This window comes from Ictidomys tridecemlineatus, chromosome 11 (genome assembly GCF_052094955.1).
Source record: "Ictidomys tridecemlineatus isolate mIctTri1 chromosome 11, mIctTri1.hap1, whole genome shotgun sequence".
Lineage (NCBI taxonomy): Eukaryota > Metazoa > Chordata > Mammalia > Rodentia > Sciuridae > Ictidomys > Ictidomys tridecemlineatus.
This window is the reverse complement of record NC_135487.1, coordinates 8,256,230-8,279,129: the sequence shown is the minus strand read 5'-3', so window position 1 is coordinate 8,279,129 and position 22,900 is coordinate 8,256,230. Positions and strand designations below refer to the sequence as shown.

Genomic DNA, 22,900 nt, shown 5'->3' with positions numbered 1-22,900 from the left:
CTCTCTTTTTTTTTAAATTGATCTGTTTGGCTTTGCATCTTTTCTTGGTTCAGTTTCGGTAGGTAATACATGTCTAAAAATATTTCAGTAACTTCTAAATTTTTCAGATTATTGGAATATAAACTTTCAAAATGGTCCCTAATGGTTCTCTGGATTTTGGAATTATCTGTGGTGATATCTCTTTATTCATTTCTAATTTTTATTTGGGTTTTTTCCTCTCTTTGGTTGGTTTAGCTTAGGGCTTATCAATCTTTTTTTCTTATTTATATTTTGAAAGAACAGTTTTTGGTTATGTTGATAGTTTCAATTTTTAAAAACAAAATACTCATTTTATTAATTTTGACTCTGGTCTTAGTTATTTCATCCCCTCTACTAGTTTGGGAATAATTTTTTAAATTTTTTATCCTGAGTATTGTATCTAGGAGTGTGCTATCACTGAACTACATCCCCAATCCTTTTTATGTTAAAACTGGGTCTCACTAAGCTGACTTAGTAGTCATGAATTCTTTTAGTTTATGCTTACCTTGGAAAACATTTATTTCTCCTTCCATTCTGAAGGATACATGTGCTAAATATAGCATTGAAAAGTATCTTCTTTCAGGGACTGGAATATTTTGTTTCAAACCCTCCTGTATGTTAACGTCTATGCTGAGATGTCATAACTTATTCTTACTGGTTTAATTCCAACTGTGACCTGACATTTTTCTCTTGAGGCTTTGAAGAGTCAATCTTTGTTTTGTGTGTTAGGTGCTTTAATTATAGTAGGTTGTGGAGAGGTTCTTTTATGAGAGTTCTATTTGCTTTCTGCATGTGATGTTTGTCTCATTGCTTAGGTTAGGAAAATGTTCTCCTATTATTTCACAGAATAATTTATTAATGCTGTTACCATGTATCTCAGTTCCCACTTTGACTCCAATGACTCTTGAGTTTGATCTCTGAATGTTGCCCCAGAGTTGTTGTATATTCTGATCACTATTTATTTATTTATTTTCTTACTGCTTACTGAGTGTTCAATTCACATACTATGTTTTCACTGTCTGCAGCTCTATTTTCGATGTAGTCTGATCTATTGGTGAGACTCTCAATTGATTTTAAAATTTGCTTTATTGCAACTTTTTGTTTTCAGGATTTCTGTTTGGCTCTTTTTCAGAATCTCTAGCTCTTTGATGAAATGCTTTTCTCTGTCTTCTCTTTTCTCTCTTAATTCATTCTTTAGATCTTCTTTTAGTTTATTCATCGTTTTAATAATCATTCTTTTAGTCTTTCTCCGGAATTTCATCCCCTTCTGTATCTTTGGATTCAGTTATTGGGGGGGGGCTTTCAATTTTTTAAGGCATTTTGTTGGACTATTTTCTCATGCTTTTAGAGGTCCTAAATTTGCATGTTTGTTGATGTGGATTCCTCTTCTTTTCCTTGGGAAAAGTGCTTATCTACCATGGGTGATACAGTGCATATCTACCATGGATGAGTGGATGAGGTGCTTGGTTTAATTCCCAGTACTATTGGGAGTTCATAACCCACTTCAATCTAATGTATGAAATATGATATGTCAAGAGCTTTGTAATGTTGTGAACAACCAATAAAAAAATAAATAAATAAATAAATAAATAAATAAAAAAAAAAAATTCCCAGTACTGAAAAAAAAAAACGAGAGAAGGAGAGAGAGAGAGAGAGAGAGAGAGAGAGAGAGAGAGAGAGAGATTTAAAGTTTAAAGATGAATTCTTCTTCCTTTTATGTGAGGTTCCTATGGTGGGTAGTTATCTCTTTTTGATAAGTTCTATGCTCAAAGTACCTTTTATATTCAACAAATCCAATCAGTGTAATCACAGTGTTAGTTTCAACCCCCAATACATCTTTGTAAGGAGAGGGTGTGCAAGTAACAGTGGTAAATTTAAGAGCAGAATATATATGAATATATACTATCGATGTAATTGCTAATGATCTCTAAAACTCTATTGACCAAGGAACAACATGGGTGAAGGGGGATATAAAATAGGCTGAAAAGGTCATGCATTAATAATTGCATAAGGAGGGCTGGGGATGTGGCTCAAGTGGTAGCGCGCTCGCCTGGCATGCGTGCGGCCCGGTTCGATCCTCAGCACCACATACCAACAAAGATGTTGTGTCCGTCGAGAACTAAAAAATAAATATTAAAAATTCTCTCTCTCTCTCTCTCTCTCTCTCTCTCTCTCTCTCTCTCTCTCTCTCCCCCCCCCCTCACTCTCTCTTTAAAAAAATAATTGCTTTAGGAATTTAATTTGAAGGTAGGATGAAATATTTAAAAATTGAGATAAAACAAAAATGAAAGAATAAAGGGAAAAGGTGAGGGGGGAGAGAGAGAATAAAATGAGGAGAGTAAAATGGGTGCAAGAGAGGGGACTAAAGTGGAGATGGGAAAGAATAAAAAGCTGTAGATAGAAGACACAACTGAGTGTCCGTTAATATCTTGACGCACCCAGCTTCAAATAGAATCTTTCTATCTGATGTTCCAATTTTAGAAACTACCAACTGTAAGGAACTTTATTTGGTGGAAATCTCTTACCCTTTGGTGTTTTCAGCTCTGATCCAAACCATTCACACTTATCAAATTAGTCTGTGTATGAAGTTGACCCCTTTCCTGGCCACCTCTACTGGAGGGTAGAATGGGGGTGGGCAGGTTTCACTCTCAAAATGGCTTTCTTGTGTGAGGAATTGGGAGAGCAAGTCAGGCACAGCTGCTAAACAGCTCCTTCATCTGTGGACTGATCTGGGTGGATTTGCACCCCTTATTTTGAGAATCCCTGCCTGTGTGTTGTAGAGAGGTGTGTGGGAGTACTGCTCTATCTGCCAGCCTCTCCCAGGCTTGGGGCAAGAGGGACTTTCTATCTGACCCTGACCTGTCCCAGTCCCTTGCCCCCTGTCAGCTACAATCTTTATCCCAGAGATCAGACTGCCAATTTCAAATGGAAGCACCCTTTGTTCCTCTCTACTCTGCTGATGGGTCAGTCTGAGTTTCTCTCTGGATTGAGTCCCAGTCCCTCTTCCATGTTCAGATTGATTCACAGTATGAGTCATCGCCAATCCAGTGGAGAGTTGAGCAGAGAAGATTTTTCGTCCTTGGATATTCAAACACCAAGAATGTAAGATCTTTGCTTAGCATCAGGACAACCATCTTAAGTGACAGCTGCCATTTTAAGAAAAATTTCTCTTCCCACCCAAGGGTGTTTCTGAGAAAGACTCACCACTCCCTCATACCAACCCACACTTCACCGCCCACATTAGGACCTGCCCAGCTCTGATTCCTAACCCTACCCCATAAAAGTCGCAAACCCCAAGCCTGTTTTGCCTCTCTCCATCTATGAAAAAATTGAGATAAAATAAAAGGAAAGTGAAAGAATAAAGGGGAAAGATGTGCCTTTATTTGTCAGCTCTGACAAATAAACTCTCATGTGTGTCCCTGCCTGGTCTCTGTCTTTCACTTCTAGCTTCCCAGTCTCTAGATCCTCGATTTCCTTTTATTGGTGCTGAAAACTGGGATTTGGGTTCCCTGGTGTGCCCTCTTCCAGAGTCACTGAGGATCCCCAGGCCCAATCCAAATTCCATGGTGGGACCAGGCCCTCCATTCTGCTTAACGCCCACTCTGCACCCACCACTGGACATTCCAGGTAAGACCCCTGTCTCTGGTCCACCTAAATGACCTACGGGCCCCAGGAAGTGACCATTGATCATCCGGCACTCCCAGGGTTACCGTGTGGTTGGGGGCACCCCCAACCACACCTTTCACAGCTATGGCTGATCCCTACAGTCGACAGAATCTATAGTGGTCTCTTATTTGGTTCCTGGGTTTTGAGAAAAACTTCAAGAGTTCTGTTTCTGTTCTCCAGTGAATCTCACCGTTCCACTCACCCATGGTGCTCTGGAGACAAGCATCTGGAAAGAAGAAGAAATTGACGGGGCACCCCTGGGGTCGGCTGCAACCCTGGAGGGCGTGGCCCACCATTAAGAGCTGCAGCTTGTGCAGACCCCACACACCATCACACACTGTGTCCAGTGTGGCTTCCTGTCCAGAAACTTGCTTCACAGAAAAGGAAGGGAAACTACAGGCCCGTGGAGACGGGCCTCGCCACAGCCTTCGCCACCTAGAAGTACCCAAGAACCGGTCAGGTGCCGGGTGGGAGATTGCACTGTGAAATGATGGTCTTCGGCCCTTCTGGACACAGGGAACGCCTTGATCAGAGACTCTTAGGTGGTGCCATCTCTCCCAGGACCAGAATCCTTGGGTCCAGGAAGCTCATCCTGAAAAGGGAGGTACACAGTTTCTCCCTGAGCTCCCCAGACACCTCTGCCCATGGAACAGCTTTAGTCACGGCCGCTCAGGAAATGTCTGTGCCACCCACTGGCCACACTCACATCTCTTAAACCAGCACCTAGGCAGCCTGAGACCTCTTCCAGGGATTTCCTCCTCTGGATCTGCTCCCGCACCTGCGGATATATTAGTTGCTGCAATGTTGGTCATTCTTGTTTTCTATAGAGTCCTCTATCCTCCGTTAGCAGTGGATAATTACTCAGTGTTTAATCTTGCCCCCTATGGTTGTTCGTGAAATGTAGTTCTGACTGTATGGAAGACACTGTTTTTAGTTCTTCCTAATTTTAATTAATTTAATCCTTGTGACCACCACTGAGTGGGTACCCTAGTCATACCCAATGGACAGACGTGCGAACTGAGGCAAAAGAGGGTAAGTGCCTTGCCAGAATCACACTCGGTGATGTGGAGACGGCAGATGTGCACCCAGAGACCACAGAATCCGGAGTCCATGTATTACTGTCCCTGCTCCACGCCGCGCCCACTCTTTGAAACCTTGCATCCCATTTCTCCCATCTAATTTGGAGTCTCCCAATACCTTCCAAGTACCTTGTGACTCTATTCCCTCTTCCCATCAGAACTCCCGTCGCTGTTGGTCCCTTCCTCTAAGCCTCTTAAACATGATGATTGGATTTATTTAATTTCTATTTTTCTTTTTTTTTTTTTTTTTGGTACCAGGGATTGAACTCAGGGGCACTCAACCCCTGAGCCCCATCCCCAGCCCTTTTTGTATTTTATGTAGAGACAGGGTCTCACTGAGTTGCTTAGCACCTTGCTGTTGCTGAAGCTGGCTTTGAACCTGTGATCCTCCTGCCTCTGCCTCCCAAACCACTGGGATTATAGGCATGTGCCACCGCATGGGGCTTTTTTTTTTTTTTTTTTTTTTTGCAGTTTTGGGAATTGAATCTAGAGGTGATTGACCACTGAACTGCTCTCCTGGCCCTTTCTATTTTTTATTTTGAAACACGGTCTCACTAAGTTGCTCAGCCTGGCCATGAGCTTGTGATCCTCCCACCTCAGCCTCCCAAAATACCGGGGTTTAAAGCTACGTGAAATGTAGTACCAGCTCTGTTACAGCATTTTAACATTATTTCTTTGCAGGCAATACATTTTCCATGTTCATCCAGGGCAATTTTCCTAAAATACGAACTTATTTCCTTTGTGACACAGACTCACAGGAGGGCAGAAAAATGCTCTTATGAAGACAGGCCTGGAAGAGACTCGGGGTAGGTGCAGAGGTGACCAGATGGGAGTGATATGGTGGGAGAAGGGAGTTAGAACAGGGAAAAGGAGAGGAGCCCTCCTGGGGCCGCCAGTTGTCACTATGTTCTGACGGAGTCATGGGCACCGACCATCCTGTGTTTCCTAGGCGACCACTGGGGTTAGCTGTCCCTCCCATCCGTCAGCTTCTGGGGCAGCCTTCCCTGTAGGACAGATCTGAGGTGGCCCCTGATGCCCACCCCTGCTGCCAACACAGTGTGAGCAAGACCTGTGACTGGCTTCTGACAGGAGGTGGCAGAAGTGACAACATGAATATCGTCATGTGGTCATGATGACCCTCCAGTAGATTCTAGTGGCCACCTTGCTCCGGCTGCCTCTCTGTCGCTGGCTTTAAGGAAGCAAACAGCCATTTGAAGAAGGTCCTGTGGCAAGACACAGTGGATGGCCTCTAGATGTTGAGCGTGGTGGCCCCTGGATGACAACTATCAGGACACAGATGTCCTCAGCCTATAACCTGAGGGACTGGATCGTGCCTAACAACCTGGCTGAGCTGGATGTAGGCTTCCCACGTGAGACACAGCCCAACACTGTCATGGCGGCCTGCGGGACTCTACCCAGAACCCAGCTGAGCCGTGTCCAGACCCCTGGCCACAGAAATGTGAGATGGTGACTGTGTCCTGTGGTAAGCGGCCATGTTTGTGGTGGTGTTGTGACACGGACACAGAACAGCCACAGGCCTTCCTCAAAGCTGCTCACATACAATCCCTGAGTCACCATGTCCACCCAAGATCCCAGGAGCCCAATCCAAATTTCCTGTGTGGATTGTCCCCAATGCAAGGACCAGGACACCTGTGGGGCCCCCTCCCCAGCAGTCAAGGTGAGGGCATTGGGACCACAGAGGCTACAGTTGCCTAGCAGGGAGAGCCTCCAGCTTCTTCACCCGGGTTGAGGCTCCTCACAGGTGGATCTAGCCACCAAGGGATCATACATAACTACTGTGGGCCACCCCCTACAGGAAATGAAGTGTTCCCTGCCCTTTCCCTGTGTGCAGAACCTGGCATTGGCTAAGCAGAAGCAAGGTGCTTTGTGCTTTGTAATAGTGGGGACAATATCTAAGCTCTTAGAGAGAGGAGGCCAACACCTTGCTCCCTAGGGAATGACTTTCCATATCCCATTTGGCACCTGGAGCATCCAGAGACAGCCTTGGCTCCGTCTCTTGGGAGCCAGGGATCCACTGTAGCAAGTCCAGTTAAAGAGCTGAGCCAAGACAAAGCTCAGGGCTCCCCAGGGCTCCCTCTTTCCTGCCATTCCTCCCATCTTCCTTGTACCCCTCTCTTTCTCTGTCCAGCGGACTCCTCTGACATATTCCTGTGTTCTAGCCCGAAGGTGGCCAGACCCAGGAAGAGTTTCTTTGGAATTTCTAAGACTATGTGCAGCCAGTCTGAGTTGGGATTTGGTCATGACCTTGAACCTGGGCGTGGCCCCGCAATGCTTTGTCACCGTGGGTGTGGATGCAACATTGACAGCGTGAAGAGATGAGGCCATTTATTCTGCATGGACCTTACAGGTGAGAAATTTGAAAGTTTTCTGAAGGTATTCTCTTCCCCGATTGGGATCTCCTTCACCTGAATGAGAACCCAGGAGGCTGAGGCTAGGCGCAACACGGCACCTTGTTGATAGCGGGGAAAAAAACGGACAGTTGGGATTTTCTCAAATATGAAACCAGACATTTGTTAGCCTGTCGCCTGCTCCCTGTCTGGGCCATGGATTGATTCAGCATCACTTTTCTCAACAAAGGCCCCAGCTCCTGGTAAAGGCCATCCAGGCCCGGCCCGGCCCTGGGCATTAGGGTGACCATCATAAGCCCTTTACATAACTGACTACAGCATTCATAATATTCAGGGAGCATGGGAAAGAGAAAAACATCTTATCAAATAAAACTAAGCATCCATGAAAGCCATCCTCCACGTGGTACCAGGTCACACGGACACCCTGGTCTTCCAACCGCTTCTTATACAGAAGGGAGTCATCCCGGACTATGTCCACCTCACAGGTCACCAGGAAGGCCTCAGGAAGCTGAGCGATGATCTTGTCTTCTGCTATGAGGGGTACATTGTCTACATCCAAAATGTGTTTGGTTTCCAGATAGGCGGCCTCATTAAAAGGTGCAAGGGTCTCAGGTTGCTGGTCTTTGCTCCTGAACCTCTTGGGGAGGTTGTCAGAGCTGAGCCACTTCCTGTGCTTGTCCCAGAAATCACGGGGTATACAAGCCCCTTTCAACATGGCGTCTTTCCAGGAGACGTCAATGGCCAGGTATGAACACATACATGTCAGCATGAGTTGTAGAGAAAGGAATGGGACATTTGGGTTCTGCTGATAGGAGGGTAACTGTAAATTGATGGCCTGTGTAAAGGGATAAATCAGGACCTGAGCCCGGATCTGGGGAAGATCTGTTCTGCCCACCAAGGTCTGGGTGATTAAGGCCACAATCCCTCCTCCAAAGCTCTCTCCACAGGCCACCACCCTGGAGGGGTCCACCCCGTAGGCTTCCAGGGTCTTCAGGAAGTAGATGGAGGCGTTGAGGCAGTCTGTGACGGCCACAGGGGAATGGTGCTCTGGGGCCTTGCGGTACCTAAGGAGGAGAGGGACCAGAACACGCCGGTGTGCGCGGGTGACGCGGGTGTCGCTGGAGGCTGCTCAAACAGGGTCCCCACCGCCTGTCCCACTGTAGCTATTATCCTCAGATGACCCAAAAGTAAAGATGGTGAAAGTCAGTCAACCTGAAGTTGTCCCGTGATAGAGAAGAGGGTGGGGTGCAATCAGCTGCCCTTGTCTCCAGCCTCTGGGCCCCCGCACCACCCCGGCACTCACCCCTTGGACACTGGCCCTCCCCTGGCTGCTCCCTGGCTCCCAGTAGGATGCCTCCTTGCGCTGTGTCCTCCAGGCCCCTGGCTCGTGCTGTGGCCTCCTAGGGACCCGGCTCTCCTGCCCACAGTCTGTCCCTGCGCTGCCCCGAGGTGGGCGTCTTCCCAGGCTTCTGCTCCAAGCGGTGCTGAGCCTGCGCCTGCGCCTGCGCCCAACCCCTGGAGTCGGGGCCTCGCGCTGGGCTGCACTCGTCCAGCTGCCCCCACCTTCCCAGCCTCACAGAAGCCCCCGCTGTCTCGCGACACTCACCCGACAGACAGCAGCACGGAGTCCGTCTCCCGGGCCAGGAAACTGCACAAGTTGTGGTAACTGTCTGCAGGAAGACAGGCCCGGCGCCGCCCATGAGGGACGGCCACCGCCACCCAGGCCGGGCAGGGGGCAGACCAGCTCTCTGTTCCGAGGCTGGCCTCCTCCGAGGCCTTGGCTGCGCCACCTGGGCAAAGCCAGACGCCTGCCCCACTCTCCTGAACGCCAGGGCTCACGGACCTTGGGCTCACTTTGTGCAACGTTAACTTTACAGTGGGGGAAACTGAGGCCAGGAAGGCTTGGGGACCTGGAGTGGCAGAAGCCAGGACTAGGGAAGGGGTCATGTGGGCCCCCCAGGGAAGAAGGGTTTCATTATCTATGTTGAGCAGGGAATAAGTGATGCCGGATGGGTCGTTTTTCCAAACATGGTCACTCATTTAGCAGGAGTTCAGCAGGGACAGAGGAAGACTCTGGGAATGGGGGGCAAATGTAGCAGGACCCCCCCTGACAGGAGTGGACCTGGAGGTGACGTCTGCCTCCACATCCCACCAAGAGACCCAGCACTGTCTCCCATAGACACAGGTACACATCACGTCCCCAAGGTCAGGCATGTGCCCACAAGCTGCTCCGCAGATCAGCTGACTATTGTATGACCTGCCAGGGTCACCTCCCCAGAAAGGGCCACGTGACCTGGGTACACAGGTGCACACCATGCATTGTCACACAGCACAGGGACCTTGTTTCCTAGGAAAGCCTGAACTCAATGCCTCTGCATCACGCTGCATGCCACCACCCTGTGTAATCAGCATTTGAAACGACCTACGTGTCCATCCTCTTCTGCATCATCCTGCCCCTCCCCTGACGGACAGCCACAAGCCAAAGGCACAATCCCACTGTGTCCTTTGTGCCTGGGAAGGATCTAACATACAGTAGGTGCTCAATAAATGTTTGCTGAGCCGTTCCTGATTATACCTGGAAAAGGAAATTGTTCCTCAGCACATGCAGAAAACTCAGGGTGTGGGGGGTCCAGGGCCCCTGACAGGGAACAGTTTTCTTGGACCAGAAAGACACCTTACTCCCAGTTACCTTCTGAATAAGAGCGAAAACCATGGCCAGGCCTCAGGTACAGAGGCGCCACTGTTATTTCCACCAGCAGGTGGCAGTAAGTACTCCCTCCACTAAGGGAGGCGGTGCAAGGGGAGAAGGCTGTCCATGCATATGGACAAATGTTGACAGGCATCCGTCTTTTGTCCCTGCATCCATTCATCCACCCATCCATTCATTCCTCCCGCCATCCACCATCCAAACACATGGCAAACACATCATTAAATGTAACTCTTCACCCATCCTTCGAGCTATTTGTTCAAGAATTGATGCCTGCCTTTCTTCCTGCCTGCCTTCCTGCCTGCCTTCAAAAAAGGAAAGCCATGGTCCAGGCACTGGCAAGCCTGACAACCAGACAACAGAGGTCCTCCATGTCCTTTTGAGGTCCCAATTCTTAGTGGAGACAGACACCAAGTAAATGAGAAAACACAAGGCCAACCAAGATACATTCAGATTGTGACAAGTGCCAGGCATTTCACCAGGATGATGTCAGGGATGGAAGCAAGGTCTTGGGTAGCACCATGGAAAGTGCAGAGACAGTTTCTAAAACCAGATGTTGGGGGGGTCACATCTGGGAAGGGCCATTTGATACACAACTGGAAGAACGATGGGACCCAGCCATGTAAAGCTGGGGGGCAGGGACTTCCATTGAGGCTGAGACAGAAACAAGTGCACACCCCATGCTGTGTCTGCCCTGCTGAGATGTCACTGCCCTCAGGGACTATTGCATCATAGGCATATGGGCCATGGAGGCAGAGTCCCCATCCACTGAGCTGAGCCCCAGGCCCTCCATCTCCAGCCTCTGACTCCGGAGACTCACTCCCCGGAGGCTCTCCCAGAAGCCTCTCTGCGAGCAGCCAGACCCCCCCACCTCCCTCCCCTGGGAAGCTGCTTACCCAGGCTGCCGAACATGGAGCCCCCTCCGTGGTAGAAGAGGATGCCGCGCCGGAGGCTGGAGGACGCGGCCTTGGGCCGGAACAGCCTCACGGGGATTGTCCCAAAACGCAGGTCCGTTACCACCACTTCACGGTTGTTCTTTATGGTCACTCTGTCCTGCAGGAAGCGGAGAAACCTGGGCATGGAGCAAATCCTCAGCTTCTCGAGTATGTTCCCCTGTCAGATGTAAGAGAGGGAAATCAGGTGGATGGAGGTTCAGCTCGGTTTGGCAGGTGTACCTACCACCCATCACTGCTAAGGGGTCTTACCCCTCCTCACCCGCCTTCTGCATGGACAGTAGGTTCATCGGGGTGCAATGGGCTCCGGGTGTCCTGGACTGGGGGTTGGATTTTCAGACTTTTCCTCCCACCAGGTCTTTATTGAATAAGGATGGTGCTGTGATTTGAATATTTATCCCCCTCCAAATTACAGTGACATTGTAGTCGGCATTAAGAGGCAGTGCCTCTGGGAGGTGATTCAGTCAGTGCCCTCCTGAATGGACAAAGTCTGTTATGGAGGAAGTAGGAAGTAGGAGTGGACTTTGATAAAAGGACGGGTCCCCCCAACTTTCCGCCATCTTGCAAATGTGTGCACACTGGCCTTTCCACCGAGGGATGACGTGACAGAAAGGTCCACTGCTGCTGTCACACTCTTGGGCCTTCCCAACCTCCAGAACTGGGAGCTCAATAACCCTCTCTTGTTTATAAATCACCCAGTGTTTTGGGGTTTGGATCTAAAATGCTCCAGAAAGGTCATGTGGTGAAGATTTTGTTACCAATGTGAGAGTTACTGGGAAGCAGCGGGGAATTAGGAGGCGGGGCTAGTTGAGGAAGCAGGTCAAAGGAGACAGGCCTTGAAGACTTTGACTCATCCCCAGGCCCTTCTTTCTCTCTGCCTCCTGTCCTCCATGAGGTGAGCCACATGCTCATCATGGGCCCAAGACCCACAAAGCCAGGTGACTGTGGAGTGAAACCTCTGAAACAGTGGGACAAAATAAACATGTCCTCCCTTAAGAGGAATTTTCTCAGGTATTTTGTAACAGATGGAAAGGTGACTACCAGAAAATCCGTACTGGGGGTGGGGCTGGGGTTGTGACTCTACACGATGATGTGGTTCAGAAGCATTCGGAATTGGTTTGCAAGAGGAGTTTGAAGTACTTGGAGTAAGAGGCTAGAGAAAACTTAGAACACTGCACGCAGAGCAGAATGGACCATTCTGGTGGGAGCTCAGAAGACCAGAATGTTGACAGGAATGGGCAAAGACTGTGCTCGTGAGGTTTCAGAGAGAAATAAGGACTCTATTGAACATGGACTAGAAGACATTGTTTTGCATTCTGGCAAAGAATTTGCCTCCATTTTGTCCTTTCCCTGAGAATTTGTAGGAAGCCGAGTTTCAAGGTATCGGACTAATTAATATGGTGAAGGAAATTTCAAAGAAGTGCAGGACTCAAGTTGTGGTGTGGGTATTGCTGGCTGATCTTAACCAAATTTAAGTGTGAATCACACAAAAAAAAAAAAAGTAGCCAGAAATATTTTTAAAACTTTCACTTTGACCAGAAAAGGAGCCTATTTCAAATTGGGGCAAAAGAAGGTGTGGTTGCTAAAGAGATCGGCACCATTAAAAAGAAGTCAACTACTTTGCACCATGACATTGGGGAAAGATGCCTTGAGGGTATCTTGGGAATTGACCAGATTCCCCCCCACACACACACACCAACCCCACCAAAGGCTCCAGAGGACAAAATTGTGAAGCTGTTTGAAAGAATTTGCTTCGAGAAGAGTGCACGGGGGCTTCTTGCTCACACAGGGTCTCCCAGAGAACTGGTTCCCTGGGATTCACGTCCCCGTGTCATTATCCCCTCCAGGATCCTGCAACTGCAGTCTAAGTGGGTCCTGCTTCTCAGACTGGCAGCAGACCTGGGTGTTGTCCACACGCTGCTAGTTTTGCAGGCACACAGAATGTAAGAAATGTGGAGGCCCCCACTGAGATTTCAAAGGAAAGCCAGGAGGCCAGGTACTGTGTAGCAGTCGGAGTCTCTGCAGATGCTGTGAGAGTGGAGCTGAGGCTGCAGTGGAGACCCCAAGAAGTTAGAAATGCCAGGAATGTGAAAGCTGCAGGCAGTGAGTAGAGCCAGCCTGGGAGCATGGCCTGCAGGCTGCAGCCAGCAAGACAGGTGCTGCGGCTTCCCCAGCCCTTTGGAGCTGACATCCCACCACCACGTGACCTGCATGCTGGACATGGAGCTGTATGATGTCATGTTTGCTTGCTGAGCTTTGATCTTGCCTTGATCCAATTCCTTCTTGCTCTTTTCCTATCCCCCCCTTTTGGCATGTTGCTGTGTACCCTGCTTTACGGATGTATGATGGAAGTACCTAACTTTCTTTTTAATGATCCAGGGACTCACAGCTAGGAGTTGGCCTTGAATTTCAGAGGAGACTTCAGACTTGGGCTTTTGAGCAATCTCCAACTGTCGAGACGTTATGGACTCTCGAGATGGACTAAAGGCACTTGGCATTCTGAAATGGACATGAGGCTTTAGGAGTAGGGGCAGAATGTTTTGGTTTGGATCTAAAGTGTCCCCTAAATACCGTGTGCCAAAGGCCTGTCACCAACCTCTGGAGCTAAGGAAGGAAGTAGAAACTTTAGGATCTGAGGCTTATTGGAGGAGATAGTTCCCTGGGGCTTGTCTTTAGTGGGTGTACCTTGTCCTCAGCCCCTTCCCCTCTCTCTCTGCCCTTTGTCTAGCATGAGGCCAGCTGCTTTGTCACCGGGGACCCAGAAACAATGAAGCCCAGTGTCTACGAACTGAAACCTCTAGAACAGTGAGCCACAATAGGTGTGTCCTCCTTTAATTTCGTCTTCCTCAGGTATCTTGTCACAACGACAGACAGCTCACTAACAAACCCAGTCCAGTATGGTTCAAGGCACAGACAAAATACTAAGACAGGTAAGAATTTGCAAAGGGGCAGCCCAGTTTGGGACTGAGTGGAAAGAAGTCACTTAATTAAATAAAGCCAATGGTCCAAGGCAAGTGACCAACACCCTGGCTCTCTTTGGCTGTGTTCTGGACTCTCCCCGGCCTGAGATGGCAAAGGTGCATGGGTGCCCTGGGTTAATGCCCATCACTGGGCAACCAGAGTTCCGGGTTATGAGGGACTCTTAAATTGAGCTTGTATTCAACAGAAAAAAACATAATGGGATCAGTTAAGGATATGTGTGTGGACGTACATTTAGATCCAAACCAAAACATTCTGCCCCTGCCCCCAAAGCCTGATGTCCATTTCATGATGCCAAGTGCCTTTAGTCCATCTCAGGAGTCCATAATGCCTCGGCAGTTCTAGCATCGCTCAAAAGCCCAAGTCTGAAGTCTCCTCTGAGACTCGAGACCAACTCCTAGTGTGAGTCCCTGTATCGTTAATGGCACAAGGGCTGCAGATGAGCCAAACATGCTTCTAAACTACTATGTTCCACTCTAATGATAAGCACGACAAGATCTGAGTGTTTCACGAGCTGTAGTTACAAGGTATATTTTAAATCCTAAGGGCATTGCTGTCGCTGTGGCTTATCTCTTCTGTGGATCTCACATTTGGGGCTTGTGTTTTATCATAAAGAAAATGGCATGGGGGTGGCAATCATAAAAATAATAACAAGTGATGCTTTGTAGACACCTACAACATGTCAGCACTTGTCCAGGTGCTTTGGATTATTAACTGGCTCCATTTCTCAAACCTTTCTAAGCCAATTATCACCTCCATTTTGCAGATGGGGAAACTGAGGCACGCCTGGACCCAAGTGGCTTGCTCAGAGTTGTTCATGGAGTTAAGTGCAGGACTTATGTTCTCAACCAATTAATGAGAAAGAGCTTGGGCTGGGGAGTAAAACCGACCTGAGTTCAAGTTTGAGCCCCTTCACCAACTCACTGAAAACCCCTGGGTGTGACCATCTCTGAGCTTCCAGTTCCCTCTTTTAACAGTGAGAAAAATGGTGCCCATAGACGAGGTCCACGGATAAAGTGGGAGGATCAGATGCCATCGCCCGCCCACGTGGAATGTCTCACGGAGTGATCCTGCAAGCACAGACCCTGTCTCCTGCTCCCATGCACTTGGTCTTGTCCCAGGTCTTGAAAAGGTGCCCTAGTGTCTTTCCTCCTCCATGGAGGGACTCCTCCAAGGGAACTCCAAACAATTATTTCCCTGCTTGAACTGGGAGAGAGTGAACTGACCAGCCGGGTGCAAGCGACCTGTCTTTCCCTCCCCCCGACTCATCTCATAACCCCAGGCCTCCATGCGGAGGCAGCTTGGACCTCCACAGCCAGCTCTGAGCAGCTGAATGTCAAGGTTCCACCCACCAGAAGAGGTTGTTCCCTCTGTTCCCCGGGAGACTTTCTTACCTGTCCTTCAGGTGAATAGACACCTCTCTGACTTTTTTTTTTCTTTCAATGCTGGGGATTGAACCCAGGGGTGCTCTACCACTCAGCTGCATCTCCAAACCTATATACATATATGATTTTTTTGAGATAGGGTCTAAGCTACCCAGGCTGACCTTGACTTGTCATCCTCCTGCTTCAGCCTCCCAAGTCGCTGAGATTATAGATGTGCGCCATGACACCCAGTGCCACACTGACTTTCATATCCAAGTTCGGGGTCCTGTTCTTGTGGAAGCCACCCTCCTTCCCCTCGTGGTGAAGATCTTTCCATCTTCTAAGGTCTGCTTCCTCCTGGAGACTCTCACCACCCTCCCAGATTTCTTTAGAAATCCTCTAAAGCTTTATTGCAGGGACACCATCACCTACGTGTCTCCCCACCGCCACGCTGAGCAAAGGACACATCTCATTCTTTCCTTGATCTCCAGCATCTAGAATAGCGAATGCCTGTTCAGGGAGTTTTGAACAGTGTCACGAGATGTTAAATGGCCCTGAGTCTCACATTCTGAAGGGTCACCAGGTGGGCCATGAAGTCACATTTGTTTTTGTTTGGAGATCTTTCCATTTTCTAAGGTCTTCTTCAATTTCTTTCTTTAGTGTTCCATCGTTTTCATTGTAGAGGTCTTTCACCTCTTTTGTTAAGTTGATGCCCAAGTTATTTTTTTTTTTTTTGAGGCTATTGTGAATGAGGTCGTTTTCCTAATTTCTCTTTCAGAGGATTCATCACTGATGTATAGAAATGCATTTGATTTATGGGTATTGCTTGTATATCCTGGCTCTTGGCTGAATTCAATAATTAATTCTAGAAGTTTTCTGGCGGAGTTTTTTTGAATCCTCTCAGTATGGAATCATGTCGTCAACAAATAATGATAGTCTGAGTTCTTCTTTTCCTATCTGTATCCCTTTAATTTCCTTCATCTGTCTAATGGCTCTGGCTAGAGTTTCAAGGACTCTGTTGAATACAAGTGGTGAAAGAGGGCATCCCTGTCCTGTTCCGGTTTTAGAGGTTTTTCACCATTTAGAATGCTGTTGGCCTGGGGCTTAGCATAAATAGCTTTTAAAATGTTTTAAAATAAAAAATAGGGCTGGGGAGGTGGCTCAATGGTTGAGTGTCCCTGAGTTCAATCCTCAGTACCAAAAAAAAAAAAATGTTTTTTAATTGTTGTATCTTTTTTCCCTTTAAAATAAAACCAGTCGGGTTTGTTATACTAGAGTTGATATCTTTGGTTTGTTTTTGCAGTGCTGGGCGTCGAACCCAGGGCTTCCTGCAAACTGGGCAAGCCCCCTAGCACTGAGCTACAGCCCCAGCTCTTGATGGCTTTCAGGAGGGCTCAAGTCACCACGGCCACCTTTATAACAACCTCAGGAAAAGCTGGGCCTCCGGCAGGGCCCTGCTAACACACCTCGAGGGGCTGCTGGACGGAGCCCTGGCTGGGCTGTACGTTGTCATGGCTCTTCTCACTCGACCCCACGTCACTCTTGGGAAACTCCTCGCTTTGCAGAAGAGCAGAGCCTCCGAGCTCCCCCCGGGGCTCTGGGGCCAGAGGAGGCTCTGGGTTTCCAGCCACAGAATCTTTCCAGGTTTTTCCTTGTCGTCCCTCACTGCGTGCCCCTCCCTGTCCGCCCGTCTCCTGGAACCCTGGTACCTCAGAAGCCGTGACGTCATCATGGGCCTCCAGCCCCGAGGGGCCCAGGGATGGGGGCACAGGAGGGTGGGATTCGCCCTTCAGAGCCAGCCCTAGCCCACCTCTGAGTCTCCCGTGAGCAGCCTGCAGCAGCTTCCTCAGGAGTTCTTGGCTGGTGGACTACGCTTTTTTGTTGTGTCTTGGTTTTTGGTAGCAGGGATTGAACCCAGGAGCGCTTCACCTACCAACATGATGAGACAGATACTCTTGTCCCCATTTCACAGATGAGGAAATTCAGACACAGAGAGGTGAAGCAAATCATCCAAGACCACACAGCTAGAGAGGCAGAACATGAATGCACACCCGAATGGTCACAGTTAAGCTTATCATCTCCTCGCTTCCTTCACAGTTTGACCTCAGAGACAGTCACTGTGAACTGCCAGAGTTGGGACATTGGGATTAACTCAAGTCACTTGCCTCCTACAGGAGGATAGACTGTTCTTTCCAAATCTGCTGTAACTGCAGGCAGGAACCGGTCCGCACGCCGCCCCCATTGCCTTGCTCAGAATCTGCCTGCTGTGCCCACTTGGGAGCGCTGGGCCAATTCATTTATGGTCTGATCAACAAACAGAACCTACCAGAGGCCGGGTTCCCTGCCTGGGGTCGGGCTGACGGAGCTGAACGGGGTTTCCCTGCCTGCCGGGTGCTCACACCTATGCCGGGAACACACCTGGGAGGCAGGTGAGTGCACAGAGGTGAGGACTCTAAGTCTGAAGGAGGGGTTGGGCCTTGGTGGGCAGGGACAGGATCTGAAATCACTTGCCCATCCTCAGAAAAGAGCCTGGTGGCTGGAACGTGGCGCGGGTTTGATGCTCAAGGGAGAAAGAGGAGGCTGGGAGGGTGGGAGAGTGGAGGGGAGGAGGGCTGGAGAGGGAAGGGGATGCACAGGGAGCCCCCTCCGAGATGGGGCGGGGGCACTCACCACAGCCATGGTGTACAGGAGCATGCAGTGCAGAAACCTGACCTTGGCCCTGTGCTGCAGGACCCGGGGGACCTGGGCAGTGCGGAAGTGCTCCAGCACGGCCCACACCAAGACGCCCAGGAAGAAGACGGGCAGCCCCGCCAGGAGCACCAGCCACAGGACAGCCATGGTCCCCGGGCCACCTGATGAGCCAGTGTGGGAACTGCGTAAGAGGACAGGGCCCAGTTATATGTGCTGCCACCTCCAGCCTGCTCCTCTGGGCTCTGTGTGACCCAGTGGCCTGACCCGGACCTTGGATGTCAGCACAAGCCAGGCGATGGCCACTGGAGGAACCGGCTCCCCAAGGTTCACGGGGACAGGAAGCCCGTCCTGCCCACCAAGGGGACTTGGGAGGTGGGATCAAGGGGATCTGAGGGAGGGTCTCCCGGGGGTCGCACTGACCAGCCCTCCAACTGTAAGGGGGACAGGGGACACGGCCCACGCGTCCCACCACAGTCTGGTCAGGGAGGAAAACACAGCTCGTCCCCAGCTCCCGAGTCAGCGGCCCGAACACCTACTCAGCGCTCCTGCCCAGGCCCTGGGGCAGCAGCTGAGTGTCTCAGTGTCAAGAGGCCAGCCCTGGCCCACCTGCCCGTGGGCGATGCCCTCTCCCCTCCCAGAGGAGCGCCCGAGGAGGAAACGCCGAGGAAGGGCTCAGAAGAGGCCCTGGCCCCGACAGCGCGCCCAGCATCGGCCGACCCCATTTCCCACGTGGCTCCATCACGACTTTCTCCCTGGGAGCAAAGCACTGAAGACCAAAACTCGTCCCCAAAGTCACCCTGGGCACCTTATTCCCAGAGGGAGTCGGAGGCTGGAGGAGGCCCGTTCTGCTGGAGGGAGGGGCTCCCTCGTGCCTGGTCCTAGACCCAGGGGGTGCAAACCGCCTCCGGCAGCCTTCGAGGTCGGTCTGGCCGGAGGCCCTGGCTACAGAGGCTGCGAGCAGCAGGTCCAGCTCCACAGATGGAGCTCTGTAGGGCCCCGCACGCAGGTTCCAGAGAAGGTTCCATGGAAAGAATACAGACAGTTCCTGCATCAATCTCCCATCACTGTCACTTTCACCTGGACGGCGGTGTTGACTGAAGCATCTTCCTGCGTAATCCACAGCGCTCTCCCAGAATTGATTTTTCTTCTCTTGCTCTGCTGGGGATTGAGCCCAGGGTCTCCTGCAGGCTGAGCATGCGCTCTACTCCTGAGCCACATCCCTAGCAATCTCTTGCAAAATTGAAACTCTACACCCATTGAAGTCCCCTTCCCTGCCCCAGCCTGGGACAGCTGCCGGTCTACTCAGAGTCCGACGGCTTTCGATACCGTCTGTAAATGGAATCATGCTGTACTTTTCATTTTATAATCAGCATACACCACCGGGCATGTTGTCCTAAAGCTTCACCAAGCTATAGCATGAGACAAGATTTTTTTTTTCTTTTTAAAGGCTGAATAATGTTTCAGTGATGTATATATCACACTTTCTCTTTTCCCGAAGTGCTGGGGATGGACCCAGGGCCTGCCTGGGCTAGACAAACGCTCCATCACTGAGCTGTGTCCTGACCCCACTTTTTTTTTTTTTTTATCTATTCATCCATCAAAGGATATTGAGGTCATTTCATCCTTTAGCTATTGTGAATAATGCCACATAAACGTGGGTGCAAAAATACCCTCTGGGTTTATTTTGTTTTTGTTTGTGGTGCTGGAGATTGAACCCAGGACCTGTGCATACAAGACAAGCAACTGAGCTATAGCCCCAGCGCTAGTTTTTTTAGGTTTTTATTTATGTATGATGAATAAATTGGTGTGTGCATGTGTTTACATAAACGTCCATAAATCCTAAGTGTTCCGCTAAAGGAGTGTTGACAAAATGAACACGCTCAGGTACCCGGCCCCCACATCAGGATATAGAACATCCCTGACACCCATCAGCCCCTCGTCCCCATTGTAAGTCCTCCAAAGGTGGGTGCTCCTCTTCTGACAGCTGAGACTCATTTTGCTATTTTTTAAAATTTACACAAATGCCAAGCACAGTGGCCCACACCTGTGATCCCAGCAGTTTGGAAGCTGAGGCAGGAGGATCACGAGGTCAAAGCCAGCCCCGGCAACTTAGTGAGACCTTGTCTCGAAATATAATATAAAACAGTCTGGGGATGTGGCTCATGGGTTAAGCGCCCCCGGGTTCAATCCCTGGTTCTAAAAAATAGTTTGTGAAATAAATTGAAATCTTGCAGAGAATATTCTTTCATGCCTGGCTTCTTTCCTTCCGGGCTGTGTTCACGCGACTCTTTCGGGCTGGGCATTGTGGGTTTCCTTGTTCTTGTTGTGATGCACCACTCCACAGCAGGAATATGCCAGAATTGTGTTTTGTTTTGTTTTGTTTGAGTCAGGGTCCCACTAAGTTGTGCTGTGATCCCAGGTTGCCCCTGAACTTGTGATCCTCCTGCGCCAGCCTCCCGAGAAGCTGGGACTACAGGTTGTGCCACCACGCCCAGCTGAGATTTGTGTTTATTTATTCAATGTCCAACTTAACAGAGACTTCAAAATGGCTATTGCAGATACGTTTAAAGGACTAGAGGAAATCATGCTTAAAGAAGTATGATGGCAATATTTCATCAAATAGAGAATAATGATAAAGAAATAGAAATGATTTTTTTTTTTTTTTAAACAGAGACCAGAGCCAGGGATGTAGCTCAGTGGCGGAGCACTGGCCTGGCACGTGTGAGGCCCTGGGTTTGATCCCCAGCGCCAAGAAACAAAAAGAACATGTCCGACATTATACTCAACAGTGTGCGCTGTTTCCTATCCCCACTGTCCCCAGTTTCCACAAACTAAGCAGCTTATGGAATACAAACTTACTATCCGACAGTTCTGGGAGTGAGGGCCCCCAGTGGGTCTCACTGGTTGAGGTGTCAACAGGGCTGGGCTCCTTCTAGGTGCTCCATTCATTGTACACCCTGCTTCCTGCCTTTCCCAGCCCCCCCCAGGTCTCCGTGATCCATGACTCCTGGCCCCTGTGATGGTCATCTTAATACGTCCACTTAAATGGACCATGAGGTGCCCCGACATTTGGTCCAACCTAATTCTGGGGGTTTCTGTGAGCCAACTATTCATTTTACTGTCTGTGTCTCTAGAGGCGTAGATACAGACCTATTTGTTCGGCAGAGGACTCGGATACAGCCGTCGTCCTCCAAGTCCAAGGCCAGGTTCAGCCAATTCCACCCCAGGCTGCCTTTCCTCGGATTCTCCTTCTCCTTCCCTCTTCCACTCCCAAGGACTCTTCGAATCGCCTTGACCCAGCTGGGTGAGACAAGTAATCTCCCTGTTTTAAAGTCAGATGATCTGGATCTTTCGTTTTTCTCAGCTAAGTAACAAAACATAATCGCAAATCCCAGGGATTAGGGGATGAACGTCTACTGTGTGTTAAAAGGCTGAGTGTTTTCTCCTTAAGCTCAGGGCCAGCCAGGCAAGGTGGTCCATGCAGGCCTGTGACCCCAGCCACTCCAGAGGCTGAGGCAGGAGAATGGCAAGGTCAAGGCCAGGCCCAGCAATTTAAGACCCTGTTTCAAAATGTAAAAAAACGGACTGGGGTGAATCTCAGTGGCAGAGCTCTCGCCAAGGGTTCAATCCCCAGAGATCCCAATAACACCCCAAAAGAAGCCAAGCCCATCCTCCACCCAACCCAGAGGCCGAGTTCTTTCCTGCCACCATTCCAGAACTCCATACAAATGGGGTCCTACCCTCGGTTTCCAGGTAAGGCTTCTACACAGAGTGACATTCTCAGTGTTAATCCCTGTTGTTCTATAGGTCACTAGTTGATTCCTTTCTCTGTTCAGTTGCGTGACTGTGTCCGTCTGTCTGTCCACTCTTCTAACCTTGCTTCAACTGTTTCCCGTTTGGACTGTTGTGAACACATACATCTTGGATAAATACCCAGGAAAGGAACGGCTGGGTCATCAGGCAGGTGTGTTTGGTTTGCTGTTATTGTTGTTGTTTTGTTCTTTTGTTGTGGTGCTGCGGACCAAAGCCAGGGCACCTACCACTGAGCTCCGTCCCCAGCACTGTTTTACTTTATTGAGACACAGTCTCTCTCAGTTGCCTAGGCTGGCCTCAGGCTGGCGATCCTCGTGCCTCAGCCTCCCAAGTCAGTGAGATTACAGCTGTGTACACCACCACATGCAGTTCAAATCGTTTTTTGAAGCAGGAATAACATTGAATAAAAAAAATTTTAAAAAAAACAAACTTTGTGGACGTTATGACCCATTAAAAAAAAAAAAAACTACAGGCGTGTCTTAGTTAAAACACTTTTTTTTTTTTCAAAAAAAATCTCAGATTGTTAGCAAATAGAAGCCAATAGCACGTTAACACAGTTACTCATCTGGACCAAGAGGGTTTATTTCAGGAATGCAAGGACTGCTCGATGGGGGTAACCTATCCACGGATTCATCATACCAGAGCCTCCAAAGAGGAACCCGGGAGGGGGACTCAGCAGAACTCAGAGCTGACGCTTCCTAAGTGCCCCCCAGCAGGAGAAGCCAGTGGACATTCCCTGAGCATGGCTTTGCCAGAGCCGGGGAAGGAGTGGGTACTCGAGGTATTCCCAGTAAAACTAGGACCAAGGTCAGGGTGACCACTGTCACCCTCACAATTTGATGTTGTATGCAATTTCCAAAGAATTTTTAAAATTAGAGGTACAAAAATTGAACTAAAGAGAAAATCAACACCTTGCAGATGATATGAACATATTTCTAGCCAGGTGTCACGACAGGCACCTGTCATCCCAGACATTCGGACGGCTAAGGCAGGAGGATGGAAAGTTGGAGGCCAGCCTCCGCAACTTAGCCAGATCCTGTCTCAAAATCAAAAATAAATAAATAAAAAGTGTGGGGACGGAGATCCGTGATAAAGCACCCTGAATTCAATCCCTAGTACCAAAGCAAATAAGCAAATATAGATGGGTGATAGACAGATAACTATAATCAGTAGGAAAATCACAACTGAGGATAGTGTAATTTAGTCAGTAGCAGAGGACAGGAATGTTGTGCAGAAACTAGTAACACGGATATGTAAAGCG

General features: G+C 49.3%; 1 protein-coding gene across 1 annotated transcript; it reads right to left on the bottom strand.

The window, feature by feature from the left end:
• Nucleotides 1-6,804: 6,804 nt before the first annotated feature.
• On the bottom strand, nucleotides 6,805-18,015 carry LOC101960726 (arylacetamide deacetylase-like 4). The gene is made up of 4 exons (XM_005317478.3): nucleotides 17,806-18,015; nucleotides 10,736-10,952; nucleotides 8,739-8,802; nucleotides 6,805-8,196 (listed from the first exon to the last, which is right to left on the bottom strand). Exons 1-4 carry the CDS (start codon nucleotides 17,971-17,973, stop codon nucleotides 7,422-7,424), a joined length of 1,224 nt encoding a protein of 407 aa, XP_005317535.2. The 5' UTR covers nucleotides 17,974-18,015; the 3' UTR covers nucleotides 6,805-7,421.
• Nucleotides 18,016-22,900: the final 4,885 nt, after the last annotated feature.

Excerpts from the sequence above, each read along its gene's own strand:
- LOC101960726 (XM_005317478.3), bottom strand. The coding sequence starts at position 17,973 with ATGGCTGTCCTGTGGCTGGTGCTCCTGGCGGGGCTGCCCGTCTTCTTC. Across the intron at positions 8,803-10,735 it reads CTCCATGTTCGGCAGCCTGG|ACAGTTACCACAACTTGTGC; the intron begins GTAAGCAGCTTC and ends GTCTTCCTGCAG. Across the intron at positions 8,197-8,738 it reads TCCGTGCTGCTGTCTGTCGG|GTACCGCAAGGCCCCAGAGC; the intron begins GTGAGTGTCGCG and ends TCTCCTCCTTAG.